Source organism: Rhea americana, unplaced genomic scaffold (genome assembly GCF_003343005.1).
Source record: "Rhea americana isolate MKP2758 unplaced genomic scaffold, rheAme1 scaffold_35, whole genome shotgun sequence".
In the NCBI taxonomy this organism is placed as follows: Eukaryota; Metazoa; Chordata; class Aves; order Rheiformes; family Rheidae; genus Rhea; species Rhea americana.
This window is the reverse complement of record NW_028186479.1, coordinates 3,812,164-3,832,645: the sequence shown is the minus strand read 5'-3', so window position 1 is coordinate 3,832,645 and position 20,482 is coordinate 3,812,164. Positions and strand designations below refer to the sequence as shown.

At 40.0% G+C, this 20,482-nt stretch overlaps 1 protein-coding gene across 1 annotated transcript in view; it reads right to left on the bottom strand.

Annotated features, from left to right (window-relative positions):
- Positions 1–6,255: 6,255 nt before the first annotated feature.
- The window catches only part of ANO10 (anoctamin 10), a 125,094-nt gene continuing 110,867 nt past the window's right edge, over positions 6,256–20,482 (bottom strand). The window contains exon 13 of the mRNA XM_085311816.1: positions 6,256–7,404. Within this exon, the coding sequence (XP_085167942.1) occupies positions 7,369–7,404 (36 nt within the window). The 3' untranslated portion in view covers positions 6,256–7,368. The remainder of the gene's footprint in view (positions 7,405–20,482) is intronic.

The following is a 20,482-nucleotide window of genomic DNA, read 5'->3' as shown; positions in this document are numbered from 1 at the left end:
AGAACACCAAAGATGTAAAACCACAGTTTAAGGCATACCTTTATCTGAATGCACGCTACTGTTCTGTTACTACTGTTAAGTGTGATGCTTCTTATTTAATGCAACTGCTTCACAGTGTATGTTCCTACAACTGTGCCCCACACCGCACTGTTTAGAGTGCCATGTGTTGGAAAACATCTGCTGCTGAAGATGTTGTCTAAGATGAAGCACTTCAGTGCAGAACCTAGAGAACAACCAGACTACATCAGCTCAGATCTGTGCACATGCTGCCACTGCCCCCACTTACAAAGTTACTGGCACGACTATTCCTTAAAATAGCAAAAATGCATTAATCTCGTAGATGCGTGTTATTTCACAGTACTGTGAAGAGCATTTCAAGTGGGGAAGAGCAGTAGCAGAGCCAGTACCAAAGCCAGTGTTTTTGAAGCATCAGCTGCCAAGCGTGTTTCATGGTAACATGCACTAGGCTGGCAGATAGCAGTGCGTGGGCATGCCCCATACCACGCAGTGTTCTACCCTTACCTGCATGTGTCACTGGTCTCTCAAAAACCAGCTGTGCAAATGCGACCTCATGGGAGATGTATAGGGCGCCCAGACTCCCCATTGCAGAAGACTCTCTGCCTCTACTGCTTTTCTGAAAAGGACTTTACATTCCTGCCATTCAAGATCTTCAGTGCAATGACGGAGTAAGTGCGAATTATCAGGTTAAACCAAGCAAATGACCTGTAGCTGGAGCAGTTCTCAGCAATTGATTCAGGGGCCTTCTGCAATTTGAGCCTATAATTTATCTGCTCACTAAGCATAAACCAAACCGATCAGAGTCTGTATGGATACATGGTACTTGGCACATTTATAAGGATTAATGGTATTTAACAACAAGTTAATCATACACAAGTCATTTTATGATTGGTTACATATGTGAAGCCTTACCCACAGGTTGTTGCAGCTCTCTGACCTTGCCATTGCTGCTGAACTTTTTTAACTCTGGTTAATACAAAATATGGTAGCTGCAATACTGTGAGGTGGATTGAGACCTGGCTGAAAGGCAGGGCTCAGAGGGTCGTCATCAGTGGCGTGGAGTCYAGTTGGAGGCCTGTGGCTAGTGGCGTCCCCCAGGGCTCAGGACTGGGCCCCATCCTGTTCAACTTCTTCATCAATGACCTGGATGAGGGGAYRGAGTGCCTCCTCAGCAAGTTTGCTGATGATACCAAGCTGGGAGGAGTGGCTGAGACACCTGAGGGCTGTGCTGCCATTCAGAGAGACCTGGACAGGCTGGAGAGTTGGACAGAGAGGAACCTCCTGAGGTTCAACAAGGGCAAGTGCAGGGTCCTGCACCTAGGGAGGAATAACCCCATGCAACAGCACAAGCTGGGGGCTGACCTTCTGGAGAGCAACTGTGCAGAGAAGGACCTGGGAGTGCTGGTGAATGACAAGTTGACTATGAGCCAGCAATGTGCCCTTGTGGYCAGGAAGGCCAATGGCCTCCTGGGCTGCATTAGGAAGAGTGTTGGCAGCAGGTCGAGGGAGGTGATCCTGCCCCTCTACTCAGCCCTGGGGAGGCCTCATCTCGAGTGCTGTGTCCAGTTCTGGGCTCCTTAGTACAAGAGAGACATGRAGCTACTGGAGAGAGTCCAGCGTAGGGCTACAAAGACGGTCAGAGGGCTGGAGCACCTGCCCTGTGAGGAACGACAGCAAGAGCTGGGCCTGTTTAGCCTGGGGAAGAGAAGCCTGAGGAGGGATCTTATCAATGTGTACAAGTAGCTGAAGGGAGGGTGTCAAGGGGACGGGGACAAACTCTTTTCAGTTGTCCCGTGTGACAGGACAAGAGGCAATGGGCAGAAGTTGAAGCACAGGCAGTTCCACCCGAACGTGAGGGGGAATTTCCCCCCTGTGAAAGTGACGGAGCCCTGGACCAGGTTGCCCAGAGAGGTTGTGGAGTCTCCTTCTCTGGATATCTTCAAGGCCCGCCTGGATGCAACCCTRTCTAACATCTCGCACTGCCCTCCCATTTCAGGAGTCTATAGCTTGCCTTACTGGCTTAATTAGGACATGCAGGCTAGCCTTTTCATGATTTTTTTTTTATTAGCCCCCAAAAAAATGCTAGCCAATTATGGTGAATACCCAACTTGGATGTTTGGCAATAAAAATGGAGACTAGAGACAAATGGGAATGTTCTGGACAGAGTAGGAAAAAAGAAATAGTGGGGAAGCTCACTGAGAGAGCCTGTCCAATAGATGCAGATAAGTTTATGTATGTTGGTGAATCCAAGCAGATCTATCATCAGTCACTAATAAAAAGTGTTTGAGTGACAACTCCTTTAGGTGACCACACTGGGGAAAATGTAACAGTGACGCCCTTGTTCAGTTGCCTACTCTAAACCTAAGCCAGTGCTCCATCACAGTCAAGTAGGCAGCTGTACTGAGGGCCAGCTCAAGTCTCCTTTCTCAGGAGCAACATCTTGTAGCTGTTTTATCCTTCCTGAGTCTTGAAGCACAGGCTGACTATGGTTTCAGCTTAAAACTGTAACACCCTATAACAAGCTGACTGCAGTTTGGCCTGTCTGTATGTAACASAAATTGTAAATGACATAAATTAGTGACAGATTGAAGTCTGTTACAATAGAGAAAGATGAGCCCTGTTCAGTTTCCCAGCTGGTAGAAGTGTTATGTCATGTGAAAAATGCAAGTATGTATGATATTCTACAAGACCTGAAAAGCACCTGTTTTTGTAAGAACTTCACTAGGCTCTCAGACATGTCATGTTAAATATTTCTAGCAATTAATTTCTGTAAGCCTTAGTGTAATGTTTTCCTACTTCTTCCCTCTCAATACACTCTTGAAAAACAAGGGGAGGGGTAGGAGTCGGGGCGAGGGAATGACAAGGAAGGATCGGTTTTAACTCTGGACAATTGTGTCGCCCATGCACTCAGGCAGCCCCAGTGCCCAAGGCCTGGGAGAGGTTCAGCTCAACCCTGCACGACTGGGAGCTGGGAGAAGGGGCTGGCAGGCTTCCTTGCGCCAGGCCCAGAATCATCCTCATCGACATGCCCCTGACGCCGGACACCATCACCATGGTGTTCTGCACCAGCAAGCAGGTGCAGAGATCCCACCTCTAAGTCCGGAGGCTGCCAGCACTCAGGGCTGACTGGGGTCACTGCGCTCAGCTGCTGGCCCTGACCCTGGCCCTGGCACACAACCCTCCAACTCGCGTGTCAGGAATGGGAGATCGGTCGGATGCTTTCGGTGTCATCAGCAAGGACTGGACATGGAAAGACGTTAACTGCTTCCCCTTTGGCTCCAGAATGAAACCCTCGGAGTCCCTGACTATGGCCAGCTTGAATTGAGCCCTGTGTCAGGCTCCCTTCCGCTCCCAGCAACTAGGAGCATATTCAGCACCTTCCTYCTGATCCCACCCCTGCCCCAGGAGCCTGCTGCAGAGGAAGATGGAGCTCCTCCTGCACAGGTCTAAATATTTTAGTTTCAGAATTTCTGAGCTGCTTGGTGAGTGCTCCCAGGTACCTCCTTCCCCAGGACCCGTGTTAACACATACACAGAAGTCTCCACTGGTCCCATCATGTCATCCTTGGGAGCCTCAGTGCAGGCTGGCTCTTTTCTTTATACAGAATATGCTTTTCCTGAGGAAGGAGAGCACATATTGGTAGTAGGAATGGTTCCTACTGGCTTCAGTTATCTGAATAAGGAGTAAATACTCAATTTGGTGCTTAGTTCATGTCCTCCTGAATAAGATTTGACACTGACTCCCACAGATCTAGGTAGCCTAAAATAACCAGGATTGCTTGCCAGCTTAAATAAGAACCTTACCTCATCTGAAGATCTCRGTTTTCTTCTGTTCTACTTTCTCAAGTTTCCAGGAACTTTGACGAGGATCTGCAGTCAGGAACTTATAGTAAGAGGTCTCAAGTCAGCAGATCCCACTGGTCCACAGGACCAGACATGCAGCTCATTCATACACCTGATAAGACAGTTTTTGTAACACTAGTAAACTAATTATGATTGCAATTTCCCTTAAAAACATCCTTTCTGGTTACTGTTGCTGCTGCTAAGGTGCCTTGTCAAATTCAAGGCTTCTGGACAGGATGCCCCTCCAAACTTATCCTAGGTTTCTCGCTAAAGCTTGAGACAGGAGATTAACTTGCTTYATTTCTTAAACTCACACATTAGAAGAGAAAAACTGTCACACACCCACATCTGTGGGACCAGGAATGTGCCACCCCAAGGCAGCTGCTCAGAGCCCATTCGCGCTTTCCACAGCCAGCACACCATCACCGAAGGCGAACCAGGCAGCGTGTGCCTGAAGAGCCTGAGATCTGGCTTAGCTGCTGCCGTCCAGACTGCTCGATGACCTCCCAAGGAAGAGGACAGAAGACACTTGCCAGTGACTGGACACCTCTGATCTAAGTGGCTACATGTCCGTTCACTTCCAATGCTTGTTCCCCTTTTCCCTCATAGCCCACCACGAGCTTCTCTGTTACATGTTGAGAAAAACTAACTGCGGGGGAACATTTTCTACCAACGGACTCGTATGTCAGCTCTGCACAAGGGGACAAGGCCTGAGTACAGAGGGCAAATAAAAGTCTCCACTCCTGAATGCCTCAGGCAAGCAGTTACTCATACAGATTACAGAGCTTGCAAATGGCAGTTACTGACAAATAACTTATTTTTCTTTTTAATATTTTCAACTGAAAAGGGATTTTTGTCAGCAGTTTTCATCCCCACCCTTTTTTCATACTTCTGACAAATACACCTACAACAGAGAGAAAGAAAACAGCAGGAAGACAGAAACACTGAGATGCATAGGCAGGAACCTTTTTTTTTTCCTCATAGAGGAAATGAAAATAGATGACACTGCAAATGAAAAAAAAGTAACAAAGGCTGCTATTGATCAGTACTAAACAGAGCAGAGCCCCACTACAAGGAGAAAGAAGAGCTTGCAAAGGAAGCGAAGAGAAGGTAGATTTCAGTTCAGTGACAAAATACTACTTGGCAATACACAGGTAATCCTCCTCCAAAAACTAAACTCAATGCTCTTTTGGATAGAAATGCTCTTTATCATGTTTTGTAGGAGCTGGCTTAGTGCTGCTATGATGCTAAACCAAGAACTGCTCCCAGTATCTAGAATAAACTCTAATTAATCTAACTCTAATAAATCTATAAAATAAAGGATTCTTGTACTTCTCACTCACTAGAGAAAGTCAAATTTCCTCAGCACTTTATAGCTCTAGGTGGAGAATCCATGAGACAGGTATTATCCTCATTTCTAGATAAGGAAACTAAGCAGAAGTGAAGGGATTTGCCCCGGGCAAGGGAGAGCACTAAATTTCACTTATTCCCACTAAGTACTTAAATCTCACCACAGATTTTCCTGTTGGTCTACAGAAAACAGGAAGAATGTAAAGACCACAAAGATAACCATCAAGTCAGTTTTTCAAAAATCATTGCTGATCTTTTTTTAATAATCATTTTTCACATAATCACAGTTGAGACAAGACTCAAATCCCTTTTCCAAACCATCTCAAAAAATTAAACCAGGTACTGCATACCATTACCATGAGTGAGACATGCCCACTTTATACCCCAAAACCAACATGAATTAACAAGCCAGCAAGATCCCTTCAAAATAGCCATTACCAGCTCACAAGAATGTATTCTGCAGATCGGTGGGAACCTATCCGACAGACTTCTGTTCTCCTGAAACGTTCGCTCAAATACGTCGACTACACAGCACGATTAAAACTTTACCAAATGTGGGCTACTTCAGATCTAAGCGGGCAGGAAACCAGAAAGCCAAGGAGCCATCCTGAGAAGCCTGCTGCTCCCCTCCGCAGACCGGCCCCGGCTGGGATCTCGGCAGCGCCCATCGGCGCGTCCCTCCCGGCTCAGGCCGCGGAGGAGCCGCAGCCAGGAGCCCTGCGAACCCCCTGGCACCCAGCGCCGCCGCTTTACTTCCCCGGGGGCTGTGAGAACAGCGTTTACGCTAGCCCCAGAGCTGCCGTCTACTCTTCATCGCTAGCGGCACTGCGGCGGATGGCTGGTGGGAGAGGCAAATACAGATACTTACAGCAACCACAGCGCGACTTTGCTCCGCTTCCCAAGAGAACTGAAGCGCTTCTTACTGGGTCACACTTGCAGAGTTTGAGAAATGCTAATTTTAAACTGCAGACAGAATGCGTTATTTCGGCTTGCTTACATTATTCTGCTGTGGGGGCCCTGTGGCACAAATACAGAACATGCAAAATAGGCAAATATCTTCATTTATTATACTGGAATTCTGTTTGGGAAAGTCTGTAGGAAAGTGTCACATATAAGTTAGATCTACCAAAGATGACGGTCATAGCAGGAGAAAATAAACTGTTTCAAGGTCACAGAGCAAGCGATGTGAATTTTGGTCTTAATAATCTCAGAAAGCAGTAAAACATCAGGAAAATTTTGTGAAAATCAGGAAACAAATAAGACATTCATGATCTACACGAGTTACTGGTATATAGTGTCAAGTTTAATTGTTCTGTTAGTGTCAATTCACTTAACCAGAAGACCACATAGTTCAAAACAGCCAGGAGTACCAAAAGCTAATGTAAATCAAAAAATAAATATGCAAATAACTGCTACTTATATTTTATTTATTTATTTATTATAAATAACTGATCAGCAATCGGTTTCCTACTGAATGCTTTTTCCCAGCTTTTGCAAATATTTTAACTGGATTTATTTAGATACCTAGCACACTGGAGTGTATAATGCATACTTTATAGCATTAGTATTCAAATATTCCTCAGGGAACAATCATACATTGCATTACATAATATACAAAACATTTACACTGATCTGCTAGGTGTAAACAGCAGCTAGTAAGTGATCTTTGAAAAAAAATAGAGGACTGATTAACTATTGTAATGCATAAATGAAAGGGGCAATAGGGATAGTAAACTATGAATTAAGTACTAATGTACTTGGGTTTTTTTCTTTTTGTTTTACAAAGTTACAGTTCAAAACTATAGTTAGCTTTTAGATGCTTCATCATAACAGTTGTTTTGAATCACTTGGTTTGAAGTATTGGTGACTCTGGCAGATTTCAACTAGAGCTTTCATAAAACAGAGGGCGTTATTTGGTGTTGCCTCACAAACAGTTGTGAAAAAAGAGTTTCAGACGGCAGAAAGGCAGAACTTATTATCCTTTTCTTTACCATATCAAGCAGTGAACAGTGATTTACCCAGTATTATATAAGGAGGTGCCACCTACTGAATACATGGCAGAGTGCACGCTCGGAGCTACAGATCATCATAAACAAATGCTCAAGAAGTGCATGCATTCACCCGCGATTGCTCTAGTCATCTTCATTCCTTCATCTGTTTACTCCTTCAGTGACTCAGCAGCGAGTTTCATTTGCTGTGAGGGAAGGAAAAAAAAGAAAAGGTACACTAAATGCTGTGTTAGCAAGACAAATTAAACAAAATTTGCAAGCAGAACAGTTTGGGATCCAACAGAGTAAGAACACTACACAAAAATGAATTCAGGCTTTGGTAATAAAAACAAAAACAGAAGTCTGTTGTAAGCATGACCTGTACAAATAGAATAGTTCTAACAGAGGTATTGCTTTTCCCACCAAAAGACTCAGCAATTGATGATGCAATTTGTATGTTAATTAATTCTTTTCATGATGAACAACATTAATAAATTCCTTACACTGGAATTACTGAGCTCCACATATAAAGAATAACGTTTTCCCTCAGATCCATGACTAGGGGGAGCTGCTGCAAGATGGCAAAATGAAAGCCAGCGACTACCACGGAACTGAGAATCTTTTCTACCACTCTTAGGTAATAACTGTGCTCATAAAATTGTACTGTGTAAGCTGGCATCACACCATCACTGTTCCTGGAAATCCCCGAGTCCTATCTCTGATGAGGTGTGTGTGCAGGGCAACAGACAACCACGTTATTTGTTCTTATGCAGCACCAGCTCCTGCCTRTAACAATGGCAGTAAGCACAGAAATGCTTGGGGAATAGCTAAAGGCCTTGATTAGAAATMCTCATTTATATTTAGGAAGAAATCTATCAGACTGAAATTAAGGAAATTTATCTTGAAATCACAGAATAAAAAATATTTTTTGATACGGGATGTTTCTTCAAGATAGCTTCAGATAATCAAAATGCTGAATGCAATGAAGGATTGTGATAGCAGAATCTCAGACACAAAAGGAAAGTATTTTTTAAAACATCTATTTTTTCCTTSTTATAACAGATATTAATTCTGAAGACATGAATGCAATTTGCTTTGTCAATGGGAGACTCCGTCAATGGGAGACCTATTGGTSAAGTGGTGTGTACATTTTTAAGGTATATTTACATAAGAGATGTAAAATTTCAGTTCACTGAAAAGTCTTGAATATAYAGGATGTACAGATCTTTTAAGAAATCATAAGAGTATCCTTCAGTATTAAATACTTATATTTTTAAGGGATCTTCAAAGCTCAGTGAATTACTGGAATAGTTCACCCCCCATTTCCTGTTGCAAGAGTGTTAAGCTCTAATTAACTTTTTCTGTATTGCCAATATTTTTGCTGCTAAATTGAACGAACACATCCTGTGATATAAAGAAAGAAGTAGAGGGCTGCTATGGTGAAAGGTCTTTGTCTTCATATCTGAGGATGTCAGAAGAGTGCTCCATGTGAAGCCAGAATAACAATTCCAGGTGTCAAAACTATCTGCTGAGTAGAGCAATCAGAGCTGCTCTTCGAAGTTTCTTGCTAAAGAGGATGTTTCATAACGCAGAATTTACAAAGGTAAGAAGAGCCGAGTTGAAACTGTACCARAAAAGGAGCTCCTGCATCACCTGGGGTCACCAGGTGAGGGTCTTCCAACATGCTGAACGCCGGAAGCCACCCTGATCTACTAAGAACCAACTGCAGAGAGTTGATCTGCTGAAGACAGACTGACAGGTAGAGCTGGAGACTAGATGGAGACCAACCCAAAGGACAAGGCATGGGGCAGAGCGAAGGAGATGCCCAGCACTTCTAGAGCTCGGGGTCCATAGACTGGTTGGTGCCCAGCCCGACTGTTGCCCTCCAGACAGACAAGGGAAGAAAAGAGCTGAATCTAAGAAACTCTGAATGACCATATAAATAAATAATGTTACACAGCTTCTAACTCTTAAGCAGCCATTTAGTTTCCATATCATTCACCCATTGGATGTTTGGGCACATGCTTCAGAGTTAAACTTCTTTTTATTCTTCTGCTTGGTTCTATATAAATGGTCTAATAAACACAGGGTGGTAAAAAGACAGATGCCTAATAACACTAGCAAAAAATTGGAAAAAAGTAAACTGAAAACACGAGACAGAAATTGAATGAAAGTGTTTGTTGTATTTTCAGATTTCTTTAACACAAAACCTTCAAATCTTCCTTTGTTGCTACTCTGTGCCTGAATGCATTCAAAAAAAAAAAAAAAAAAGAAAGAAAAAAAAGATTACTCCATGTGATAAAACCCACCCACAATAACTGTTTTTTTTTTTGGGGGGGGGGGGGTTGTTTGGTGTTTCCTGTTTTGTTTGGTTTTTACAAATTTTATATGTATTCCCATCCCATGCCTGTAAGGGAAGTAAAATTAGTTTGTGATATAAATATTTATATGCTTCTCCATAACAACAGTGCAGAAAAAAGGCTTGGCTAAATGCTAGAATACAGATTACTCTTCTGCATCCTGATTCATTTATTTAAATAATTTCTGAATAAAACCACAGCAACTTAATTAAAGTGGCTTCTACTCCAATATAAAGACATTAGAAAGATACAGAACACAGCAATTTAACTCAGTTCATGACTCATCAAATTCAAACTTAATTCAGTTATTTTGGAATTATTTTCTTAAATTCTTGGCATTATAAAAATACCAGGATTGATGAGAAATATAGAAAACTGGAAAGGTTTGGTTTTTTTTTTCCTGTTTTCTTCTGCGCTCATGAAATTTTCAAAAAACTCCTAAGCACATAATATTATTATTAATGATGATCAGATGATAAAATGTCCAAAAATTCTGTACAAGTAGAACTATTCTCATTTATTTTTTGAGGGCCCTCCTAAACTTAATGGTCCTAATTCTCGGCTAGTAAAAGTAAGTATTAATATCTACTTCAAAACGTATCTGACTAACAAACTAATTCCCCCGATTCTTCAGTGGGCCAGCAAGTAGAAAAGCTCTTAAAATAGTTTCACATGCTGCCGTGGCGCGCACAGCCTGGGCCAGCAGAGTCCTAATGTGATCACTGGGATGTTGCAGGAAATGGATCATAAGCAAAGTGAGAGCCCCCAAAACAGGATTTTTTTTTCTCCTTTAATAATTTTTGTGATATCACAACACACTTTGCAAACCTGGCAACACCAGGCTCCCCTAAAGGAGATTACTTTTGCAAGCGACATGTGGTGGCACCATTAGACAGAACACAATTCTTTGCCAAATTCATGCTGAAAAATTTTCAAATTTATTTTCTTTTACTGTGAAAGGGAACATTCCTTTATCTTTTACTGGGAAAATATTTTTCTAGGACAACATACTGGAAAAAGAGTTTATCTTTTTCTTACTGAGGAAAGGAACCCATGATACTTTTCATACTAAAGATCACCTTTCTCCTGATGGCCCCAGCAAGCTCACAGATTTTTAACTCAGTCCCACAGGTACGTCAATCAGAAAGAAGAAATCTATTTATATTTTTCTACTTATTAGAAAGGAAAAGGCAAAGTAAACATCYCTCAGTCTACTCTTTAAATCTACTAGATATATAACGACAGAAAAAAACAATTAGAAGTTGAGGGGTACTAAAAACCTACGTAAACTAACCAGAGGCATAGTTCAGAAGCGAGTTAGCTCAGCAAACCATTCTTGGACCATCAAGCCTACCCTATCGCTACCAAAAACACTAGGCCTGACTCAACGCAGCACCTAAGTAGTAACATATCTTGTATGTGGCTGGAGTAACTTACTATGCCGTTCTAAAGAGCACACTTAACAGTAGCTTATGCATAAATATACATAACAATTAAGACATGTTTAACTAAGTATCTTATTGTACTGGGGCTGTGGTGTAGTTTATTCTAAAATTCTACTGTTAGGAATTGCTCTAAATATTTATCTGCTATAATACAAGAAATTGCTATTTCCATTTTACTACATTTAAGTTTCTTGGTAAAACATGTATAATATAATTGAACAGGTATTTTTAGTAGAAATAGCAGAAGCTTTTCAATGTGATTTATAAACAGGCTTCACTAGTGAATTAAATTGCACTATATTTCAAAATTAGGTTTTCTAAAAATTATTTAATAAAACATCACTGACACTCTCACATCACAAACACAGTTGCGTACAAAGTCCTACTTTGTGCTTTGATCAGGCTACTTTCTTTGTGTTCACAGTTAAAAACACAAAATAAATTTTAATACATAGGGTACCAATTGTATTTGATCAACTAAGAGCAACTGCAATTAGAGGGTCTAGGGAGGTCTGTGTGATTTAATGCTATGAACAATACTACTGTGTGCAAGTTAAAGAAATAACTACAAACACTAACAAAAATACAAAAATACATACTATAGACCTCTAACTACTCTAATTTTACCACTGTGTATTACATAAACTGATGACAGTTCAACCTCTCAAGAAAATAATTTTAAAAAATTAAAAGCATTTAAAAAAGAAAAATCAATGAAACCATGATTCAACAACTCAAAGCTTTGTTGCTTTTCCATATACATATTCAATATAGACATATATATATGAAGAACATGAATATAAATAGGTTTCTAGATATTTGTAAGTGTGAAGAAGTCATAAAGGCTTTTCTTCTAATCAGCAACCCCGTCTTATGCTTTTCTTGTATTCACCACGTAGAATGACTCATTAGGAATTTACTGCTTAAAGAAAGTGCAGTGTTACATGATATTTTTCTCAATTGCTCATATTAATTACAATATGAAAATATGATGGAAATATATTCAAATTACTCTTTTATAACAGTAYACAGTCACAATAAAAACAGTTTCATGGGCCTTGAACCACTTGCTGACAACTGAGAGACCTATATCAAYTTAATCATTAACTACCAGCCAATTACTTAAGAGGCAAATTAACACCTACTTCAAAGCTCAATAAGCCTTTTCTACATTTAATATTTTATTCTTTTTGTGTAAAAACGTAAAAACGTATTTAAYGGAAATTTGTTACTGCTGATTATAATGGTGGAGGGCTGTGGTAACTACAGATCTGGAACCACAAATCTTCCCTCATGGTTTCTGCACGTGACATTTACCACTCTCTGCAGGGAAAACAGCTTCAGCTTTGAGTTGATCTTTGTGCCTCGTTGGAACATGAACAGTTTTTCAGCATCCTCTTAAGGTGTGCCTGCCATACCTGGACAAGGTATTTGATGCTTGCTGTTTACAGTAGCAATAAACACCTTCTATACTAACATACCTCTGTTTTCCAGGACTTCTGTGTTACACCACATAGCTGCAGTGAATGCTCATTGAATGCTCGTCTCCAGCAAGTCATCCAGGACAGTCCTTACGTCTTAAGAGTCCTTTCTTCTTGAAAGCTACTGATCCCTAGATTACACTTAAAATATTACTTAAGCGGCGAATAAAGGACTTTTGACTTGAAACAACTTCACAGCTTCCTTATTTAGTACCACCAAGACCAAAGGCCCTGTGAAGCTCCAAGCTAGTAAAAACTATTTTCTATAAAGGAAATCCATACATGGACATTAACCAGAGAAAATAAACATTTGTGTTGAGTAGGTAAGAAGAATTTTTATGTGAAAARTAATAGCCAAAAAAAACCCAGACGCTGAACTAGGTAACTCCCATGACAAGGTCCCTATAAGCAACTACAGTGATCTTACTCTGTAACGAATGAAAAGTTTCCAAACACTGCAACTGTTATTCCSCTTTCCCTGTCACACACTAGACTGCAAGGGAAATACTCTCAGTACTCGAAGGCTATTGATTAACTTGCGCATGCCAAGGGTCAGGCCACAACACGGTCCAGGAGCAGGAGGACCTGCCCCGTGAGGCAAGGCAGAGACACTCTGGAGAAGCAGCTYAATAGGAACCTCCCAATATCTACAAGGAGAAGACGAAGCCAGGCTTTTTGCTGAGGTGTACAGCAAGAGAATGGGAAACAAAGTGGTCATAAAGTTAAAAGGAAAAAAAAAAATCATTATGAGGATAATTAAGCACTGGAGCAGGGGCCCAGGGAGGTTGTGCGGGGCTCTGTCTGTGGAGGTTTTCAAAGGTCCAGCTGGAAAAAGCCCCAACAAACATGGTCTGAATTCAGTGTCAACCTGCTTTGAGCAGGGCATTGGACTAGAGACCTCCCAAGGTTCCTTCCAGGCTGAGTGATTTTATAGTYGTTCCTATAGGAATTCTCACAGAGAAGTATGCCCTGACTCTAGACTTAAGTGGGAATCTGTTACAACAAATAGTGTTTAAAATATATATATATWTTTTTCTTTTACATATGTCTAATTCATGACAGAATAGCAACTGCAAAAAAGCTAGTGTTAATGCAAGAATAAGTTTGCAAAAATAGTAACTGCGTAGTCAGGGAATACTTGCAAAATCACATAATACATGCTTTGTTTTTTTTTCTTTCTGATTAATAGCACTATGTGCCACAGTAGACAAAGCAACCCCATTTGCAGATTTTTTCCAGATTTTTTTTCTGATCTGCTTCATATTGTCTCTGATTTAAATTGCAAAGTATTAGTTAATACTCATTAGAATATACTTATTGTATTAGTCACCCTTTGCTGAATCTTTAGTTCACAAGATAGTATAAAAATGTAATAGTAAAAGCCACATTAGATATCATGCTAGTTTCTTCAAAACTATAGCTTATGTTTCTACCCTGTTTTAATGATGTGTACTATCCTCAGAACATTAAAATTATTTTGCATCTATTTTACTCCATACTTTCTAAATTTAACATCTTTCACAACGTGTCTGACCATGTACTTGCAGAGTAAAAAAATATATACACAACATTAACCAATATGCTTAAATGTCTAATGAAGAGCATATGCTCTAAATGTGCTCATAGCATGACAGAAGACYATCACACGAGCTCTCTCCTTTAGTTATGCAATTACGTCCCATCCAGCAAGCAGCCGGTCAATAGATTTTGGAGCCAGAAACTATTGATTAGCTATGAAAGCAATGATGGAAAAATATCCAAAGTGACCAGACCTTGTTTGCATCTCAGTGCAGAGGGACGGACTACATGACTACTCGAGCTGTGTCTGTCAGTCATGCATTTCTTTAATTCTGTAACTGTTTAATTCAAACAAATAGACTACACTACAATTTAAGAGTGCAATTTGTCAGTGGGTGAGTAACATGTGAATGACATTACAGTGATTTTGGGATGAGCTAGCTATTAGGATAAAAATTATTTTCTCAGGAGTTTTGGATAACATTAACCACCTCTGTGCAGTTGCTAGTTACAATCAAGAAAAAGAGGTAAAATAAACCACTTTTCCTAGCTGAAAACCCTCCCTTAASAAGCTTACTCCAAGCAAGATGCCCCTGAGCACAACTCATCCTATAGAGGAGAACTACTCAGGACTTTCAGAGTTTAACTAGGCCATGGACCCGGACTCGTGGAGACGCGTGTCACCGAAGCGTTAACTGCAGACTTAGCTGAGTTAGTCTTATACTAGCTCTAYTACCAGTAACAGTCTGGCTAAGAACGAGACTGCTTAACACAGACTAATTTACTCCTTTAGCTCATGTGCTTTGCACTCACCCGGCCTCATGATTCAGAGAGGCATAGCAGAGAAACAGTGAAACTAGTGTCTGAAAAAATGCCAGCAACAGCGGTGAAGGATTTAAAGGCAGTTTGTGGCACAGCAAAGAGACAGCAGACAGTCCTTCCTCCACGCACTTCTGCTTGAATAATTAAGCTCCCAGATGAAGACAAAGATACATAGCTTACGATGGCTTCTAAGAGAATACACGTTTCAGTGTAATGCCTTCATGATAAGCAAAGCTATGTGAGCTGTATGCTCCTATTTTAGGATCTTAAGACCAGAAGGGACCTCCTGGCTTATAGACCCAAGCCTCCCTCCAGTGCATAAACGTATGTAATAGAGGTCTAGCCAAGAAGGGGCCACAGAATATCTACTTCAGTATTACACATGCCAAAACCCACACAATTTTCCCCAACATCATTTAATAAATTCTATAGGGGGGGGAAAGGCAAAAGCCACAAAGTTATACTATTTAATGCCACAGAAAGAAGACAGGAAAGATCAAGAGCATGAACATATCTTCTTGTAATCCATGTAACAGAAGGGAATAAGTTGCATGAAAAGTCAAGAGGGTCTCTCAAAATGAAAAGCAAAAACCACTCAGTAATCCCATGCCAATCTGAAATTCCTTTCTGCTCAAAGATTTGCAATCATTTCAACCCAGGCACATAATCCCTACCAACTGAACATCCAAAGCACTAGCACTCTGTCCACCCTCTACTGTGTCAGATACGGCAAAAAGCACGAAGGCATGCTGATGCACTCCAAGAGAATGCTCTTTGACCAGTGACCTGCATCCACTTCTATTTCCAAATTTATACATTTCAGGAGCAGTACAGAGCCCTCCTAACTTTCCAAAAATGGGGGGGGGGAGGAATCCTCTAAAGAAGGACGTAATCTAGTTCGTACTCTAGATATGAAACCAAGAATCAAACTTCAGGCACAATTTCTAGAAGCATTTTACCTGTGATATAAATCTGCTAGAAAAAGCTGATAAAACACAGAGGTACACGGCTATGCACAGTGCTCTGTGCTGTTCTGCTACCATCGTCCACACACAGATCAAAATGCTGTTAACAGAAAAGGGCAGCAAACTTTAGCCTTAGAGCCACATCTGGGCAGAAATATAGCAAAAGCAACTGAGCTTTTTAAGAAGCTTAGACGCTTGGAGTTTTTTTGTTTTCTGGGAGAGTTTTCTCTGTTTAAAAAAAATAAGAAATTTTCTTCTTGATTTACCTGCCACATTAGCATGAAAAATTAGTTTAATTTTGATGTTATCATTATCCACAGTAGTTACAAATTAACATTTCACTGCAGTAAATAGGAGAAACTATTCTAAATAATAATATTTACTCCAAATATTTGACGAAGAAGAAATACTGTCAAGTCCATCTAATAGTTTAACAGGCAAGGAATCCAAGATTAGAAACAGAATCAGATTATCCTGTTTGTTTTCCTCCCCTGTGGAGGTTCTTGTCCTTACAAAATAATTTCCAGCAATACTTTCATTCTAGTAATTATCTTCAAAGATAAGCTCCTTCCGACTTTACCTGGGGGGCTCTGCTATTATCTTACAGTCCAGTGAAAAAATAATCAGTATAGAACTAGTAACTAATTGCTAGTTACAATAATTTTATAAATATTCTGAAGAAATCAGTTTTACCAATTTTAAAGTGTAGCGAAGGTTCCTTTGCAAATACTTTCAGAATGGCAATAGCACAACTGACAACTACATTGAAGATATATGCTAGAAGGCAAATTCCTTTCCTGTCAATAATCTTGCTTCTTGGAAAGAATATTCACACAAGGAAAAAGAGGCGAGTTGTTTTCCCTTAACTGAACACCAGGCTAAGCCTGAGTATTGATCAGTTATAGATACTGGCTTGCACATAACATACATGTAAGTCAATATCCATCTGACSAGCTGAAGCCAGATCCCCATCCCGACAGAGTCAATTACAGAAATTAGTCATGGTGGGCTGACGGTTTGATCTGGCTCACGAAGTTCTCAAACTGAAAACAGCTGGAGAATGGGAGAATATTAAGGGGAGATACATACATCTGCCCTGCTCTTCACTCTTTCCTAGGGTCAGGCTTTCCTCTCCTTACTGCCACTGTTGGGGCCTGACCTAGAAGACAGACCTTGATCTGGCAGCTCTTATGCAGGTGCACACACACACGACACATCTGGCTTACCAAGCTTTCCTGCTTTATTTAAGATGCATAACTGAATATGAACAGTTATTCTCAGAACTGCAGAAGATTGTATAATAAGCATGTATGACAGTCAGCAAAAACTTGAATTGGCTTGCACAGACATTTTGAAAATGAAGTAAAACATATTGATTTGGTAGTTTACAACTCTGCATTTCTTCAAACAGAAAGTTACAGCAGCTGGCATGGTTATAGAAATATTTATAAATAGCTAAGGGTAAAGCTTTGGCATCTTTCAAGACTACGGCAAAGTTCTCACTTATTTTAGTGGAGGCAGAATTTCACCTTAGGTACTTCCACAGTTATGAGGGAACAAAACTGCTTTCCTTCTCTTCCTAATAAATTGGTGGGAAGAAAACCTCTTCTGCTCCAGGTTGCTTGCCTCTCCTGTTCAGAGGTGGAAAGCTGTGGTGCTGTATTTGCAAGGCTCCCCCCTGTCTTTCCCAGGAACCATGAAACCCTCCCAGGAGCTGTATGGAGGAGGCAACGGGCAGCAATGGGCTGCCCCAGATGCTCTTTCTTCACAGGTGTCTCTTCAGTGCTGTTTCTAGGCCATCAGAGACCCTAACAAAATTTTGTGGTTTTTTTGGTCTCCAATATTGCCATCAATTTCTTCACAAAGCTTTATGAAATTATATTGCAATGAAGACAGAGCTCTAGAAAACTAAAGGTAAGTAATAGTCACTATTTTCAGGTTGAACAGGTTTGAATTTATAAGCAGCTTTGCAACATGAAGATAAACAGTGATCTTAAGACATGCCGAATATTTGTATGTACTCGTTTTTTGATGTTTGCTTTAGTGCTTTGGGACACACTACAGTGTACAACTGAAAAACTACAGAAAAACATTTTTTGATGAGATTTAGATCGGAAAGAAATGTAGGACTGATTTCTGACTATGTTAGTTTATTATCTTGAAGCCTCATCAACCTTATAATCCCAGGCATAACATCAGCACTTTTACTTGGCCTGTCTATTAAGTTAACCTACATTTTGTGGAATGTAATACATACAGGCTTAAGTAGAAAATTCCTGCATTACATAAAATATGTATAAATGTATAAGAATGGTTAATTTTAGTAGCACTGTAATTTTTAGTTCTAGAATTGCATATTAAGTTATTAAAATAGTATCTTCTAAACAAAAGTTGAATAGTTGCAAAAAAACAATAGGCATATTGAAATTATTATTTTAGTTTTTCCAACATGTTTCTTGTGTCTGTGGGGCCTTTCCATGAACAGAATAGTTCAGTCAATTCTCACAAGCCTTTGGAAACACTCCCACTTTTGTTTTCTGCCTTCTTATTTTTGTCCCATTTCTCAACTTTTTTTCTTTCCTCTTTACATTTTACTTCCTTTCTGATATCTTGCTGGCTACCTAAACCTGTTTTCTGCTCTCCTAGTTGCACCCTTTCCCTCAGCTTTTTACTTTTATTTCTCTAAACTGAGAAACTGCTCACTTCACTGCATCTTCAGGCAATAGCATATAAGGGTCAGACCTGCCCACAAAAAAAATTCCAGCAAGACTGTCCCTGAAACCTTGCACTACTCCAAGTGGGAAGAAAGCAGCACTCTTCCTCCCCCTTGCATCACTCTGCTTTTTCTTTTTCTTTTTCATTTTTTTATTTGAGGAGCAGTGGGGAGGAAAGGAAGAACAAAGTACTGTTAGAGCCCACTTTGCTACTCTGCTCTGAGGGGCTGGATGAAGCCTGGCAACAAACTGAAGCCAAGAAATAAACAGGTTGAGCAGATATACACTACCAAAATCCAATCAAATCCAATCTCTCCTCTAGACTGACCTTCCTTTGCTTCAGTGGAAATTAGAGCAAATGGAGCCTGCTCTAGCATACGCTGAGGGATTAACTACTGTGATTCATGTTCATTTGCCACGCTAATTTAATTCTATCAGACCTCAATGCTTAGCTTTGAAATGTTTCTTATGCATCACAAAGTGCGTTTACTGTGTACCCTGGGTTACTGGTACCATCACATTCCTAYTCTCAATTTTAACCCATCACAATATATCACACATATATTATCTAAYGCACAACCATAAGCATTTACAATCATTTCTATTCCACCCATTAGCTGTAATGCATTACAACACTGACCGATTGCTATAGAAACACTGCACAACATTACCACTTGTCAGAAAATATACCTCATCTTATAAATTTTAAGTGCTATATAAAATAGGTACCTAYATCTGTCAAAGAAATAAAAATTTTAAAAATGCTAGTAAGTGCTGTCAAAGGACTCTAAATAAATGTTTAAAACATCATATGATTTTGCATCAGCGGAGTGAGTTAATATTATCCAATGAGTCACCTAGTTAATTTGTTGTAAATTTATGTGTTGTTATAAGATGGAAGGTGAACACATATTTCCACAGGTCCTTCAGGGCAAATCAAATACGCAAGCTGGGACAAGACAAATAATTACAAAATATTAACAAGATCCACAAATCCATTTTCTGCACTTTGAGCTTGATAATATGTCAGTGTTCACATGCTCATGTTTCTTTTTTGGCACTGTTCAAATACACTGGAACAATCATAAAACAAACAGTAAAACTTCCATGTATCATTACAGGACCAAGAGAACTGCGGAAGTACGCCAGCTGGTTTTACCCTTTCCTAAAATCAAAATAATTCACAACTGCAGCCAAAGACTTCTTGAACAATCTAAAGCAAACTTTAATACCTCTCACATACTGARAGGACAGGGCATCATTTTCTATTTTAGGAGGAAATACCAGCAAATGTTAGCACTATAAGAAAATATAATAAAAAGAGTATATCCCATAAAAAGAAATGGAATCATAGGCTATGGGCTATAATATACCGATGTAAGAAAGCATCTACAACAGGAATTTGATAGCACCCACACAAACAGATTCTCATTCTAGGTGCGAGTGTGTACATATGGACTGTACGCAAATATACGCAGAAGAACAAGCAAGACCAAGAATGACAGTTCAAAAGGGATTAATCTCAGTATTAYGTTTGTATTTACAGGGACATCCTCAGCATTAATAAATGGCACGCTGGGTTTGGGTTTTGCTTGCTATTAACTTGGTAATTCTCCTCCTCCTTTAGAGCCTGTGAAATCTGGAAACTGGGCAAATTCTAGGCAATTTACCTTTCACATCAGTAAGGAAGTTCTTCAGTAGACAATGTACTCTAGTAACTAATTAGCAATAAACAATAATATATATATTGTATATGTTACTATTATTGAACATTAATTTCACCAAAAAAAATCTTTAGATAAATTGTGTCCAAATTTTGCTTTATCAAACTGTTACAAAACTACTCCCATTTTTCAAAATACATAAAAATAGGTTGAAGAAAAAGAGAAGTTGCCCGAAAAAGGAGAATTATCAAGTAAGAAATCAATCCTTTTGTTTCCCAGCTCCTCTCCTTATTCACACACACACACACACACACA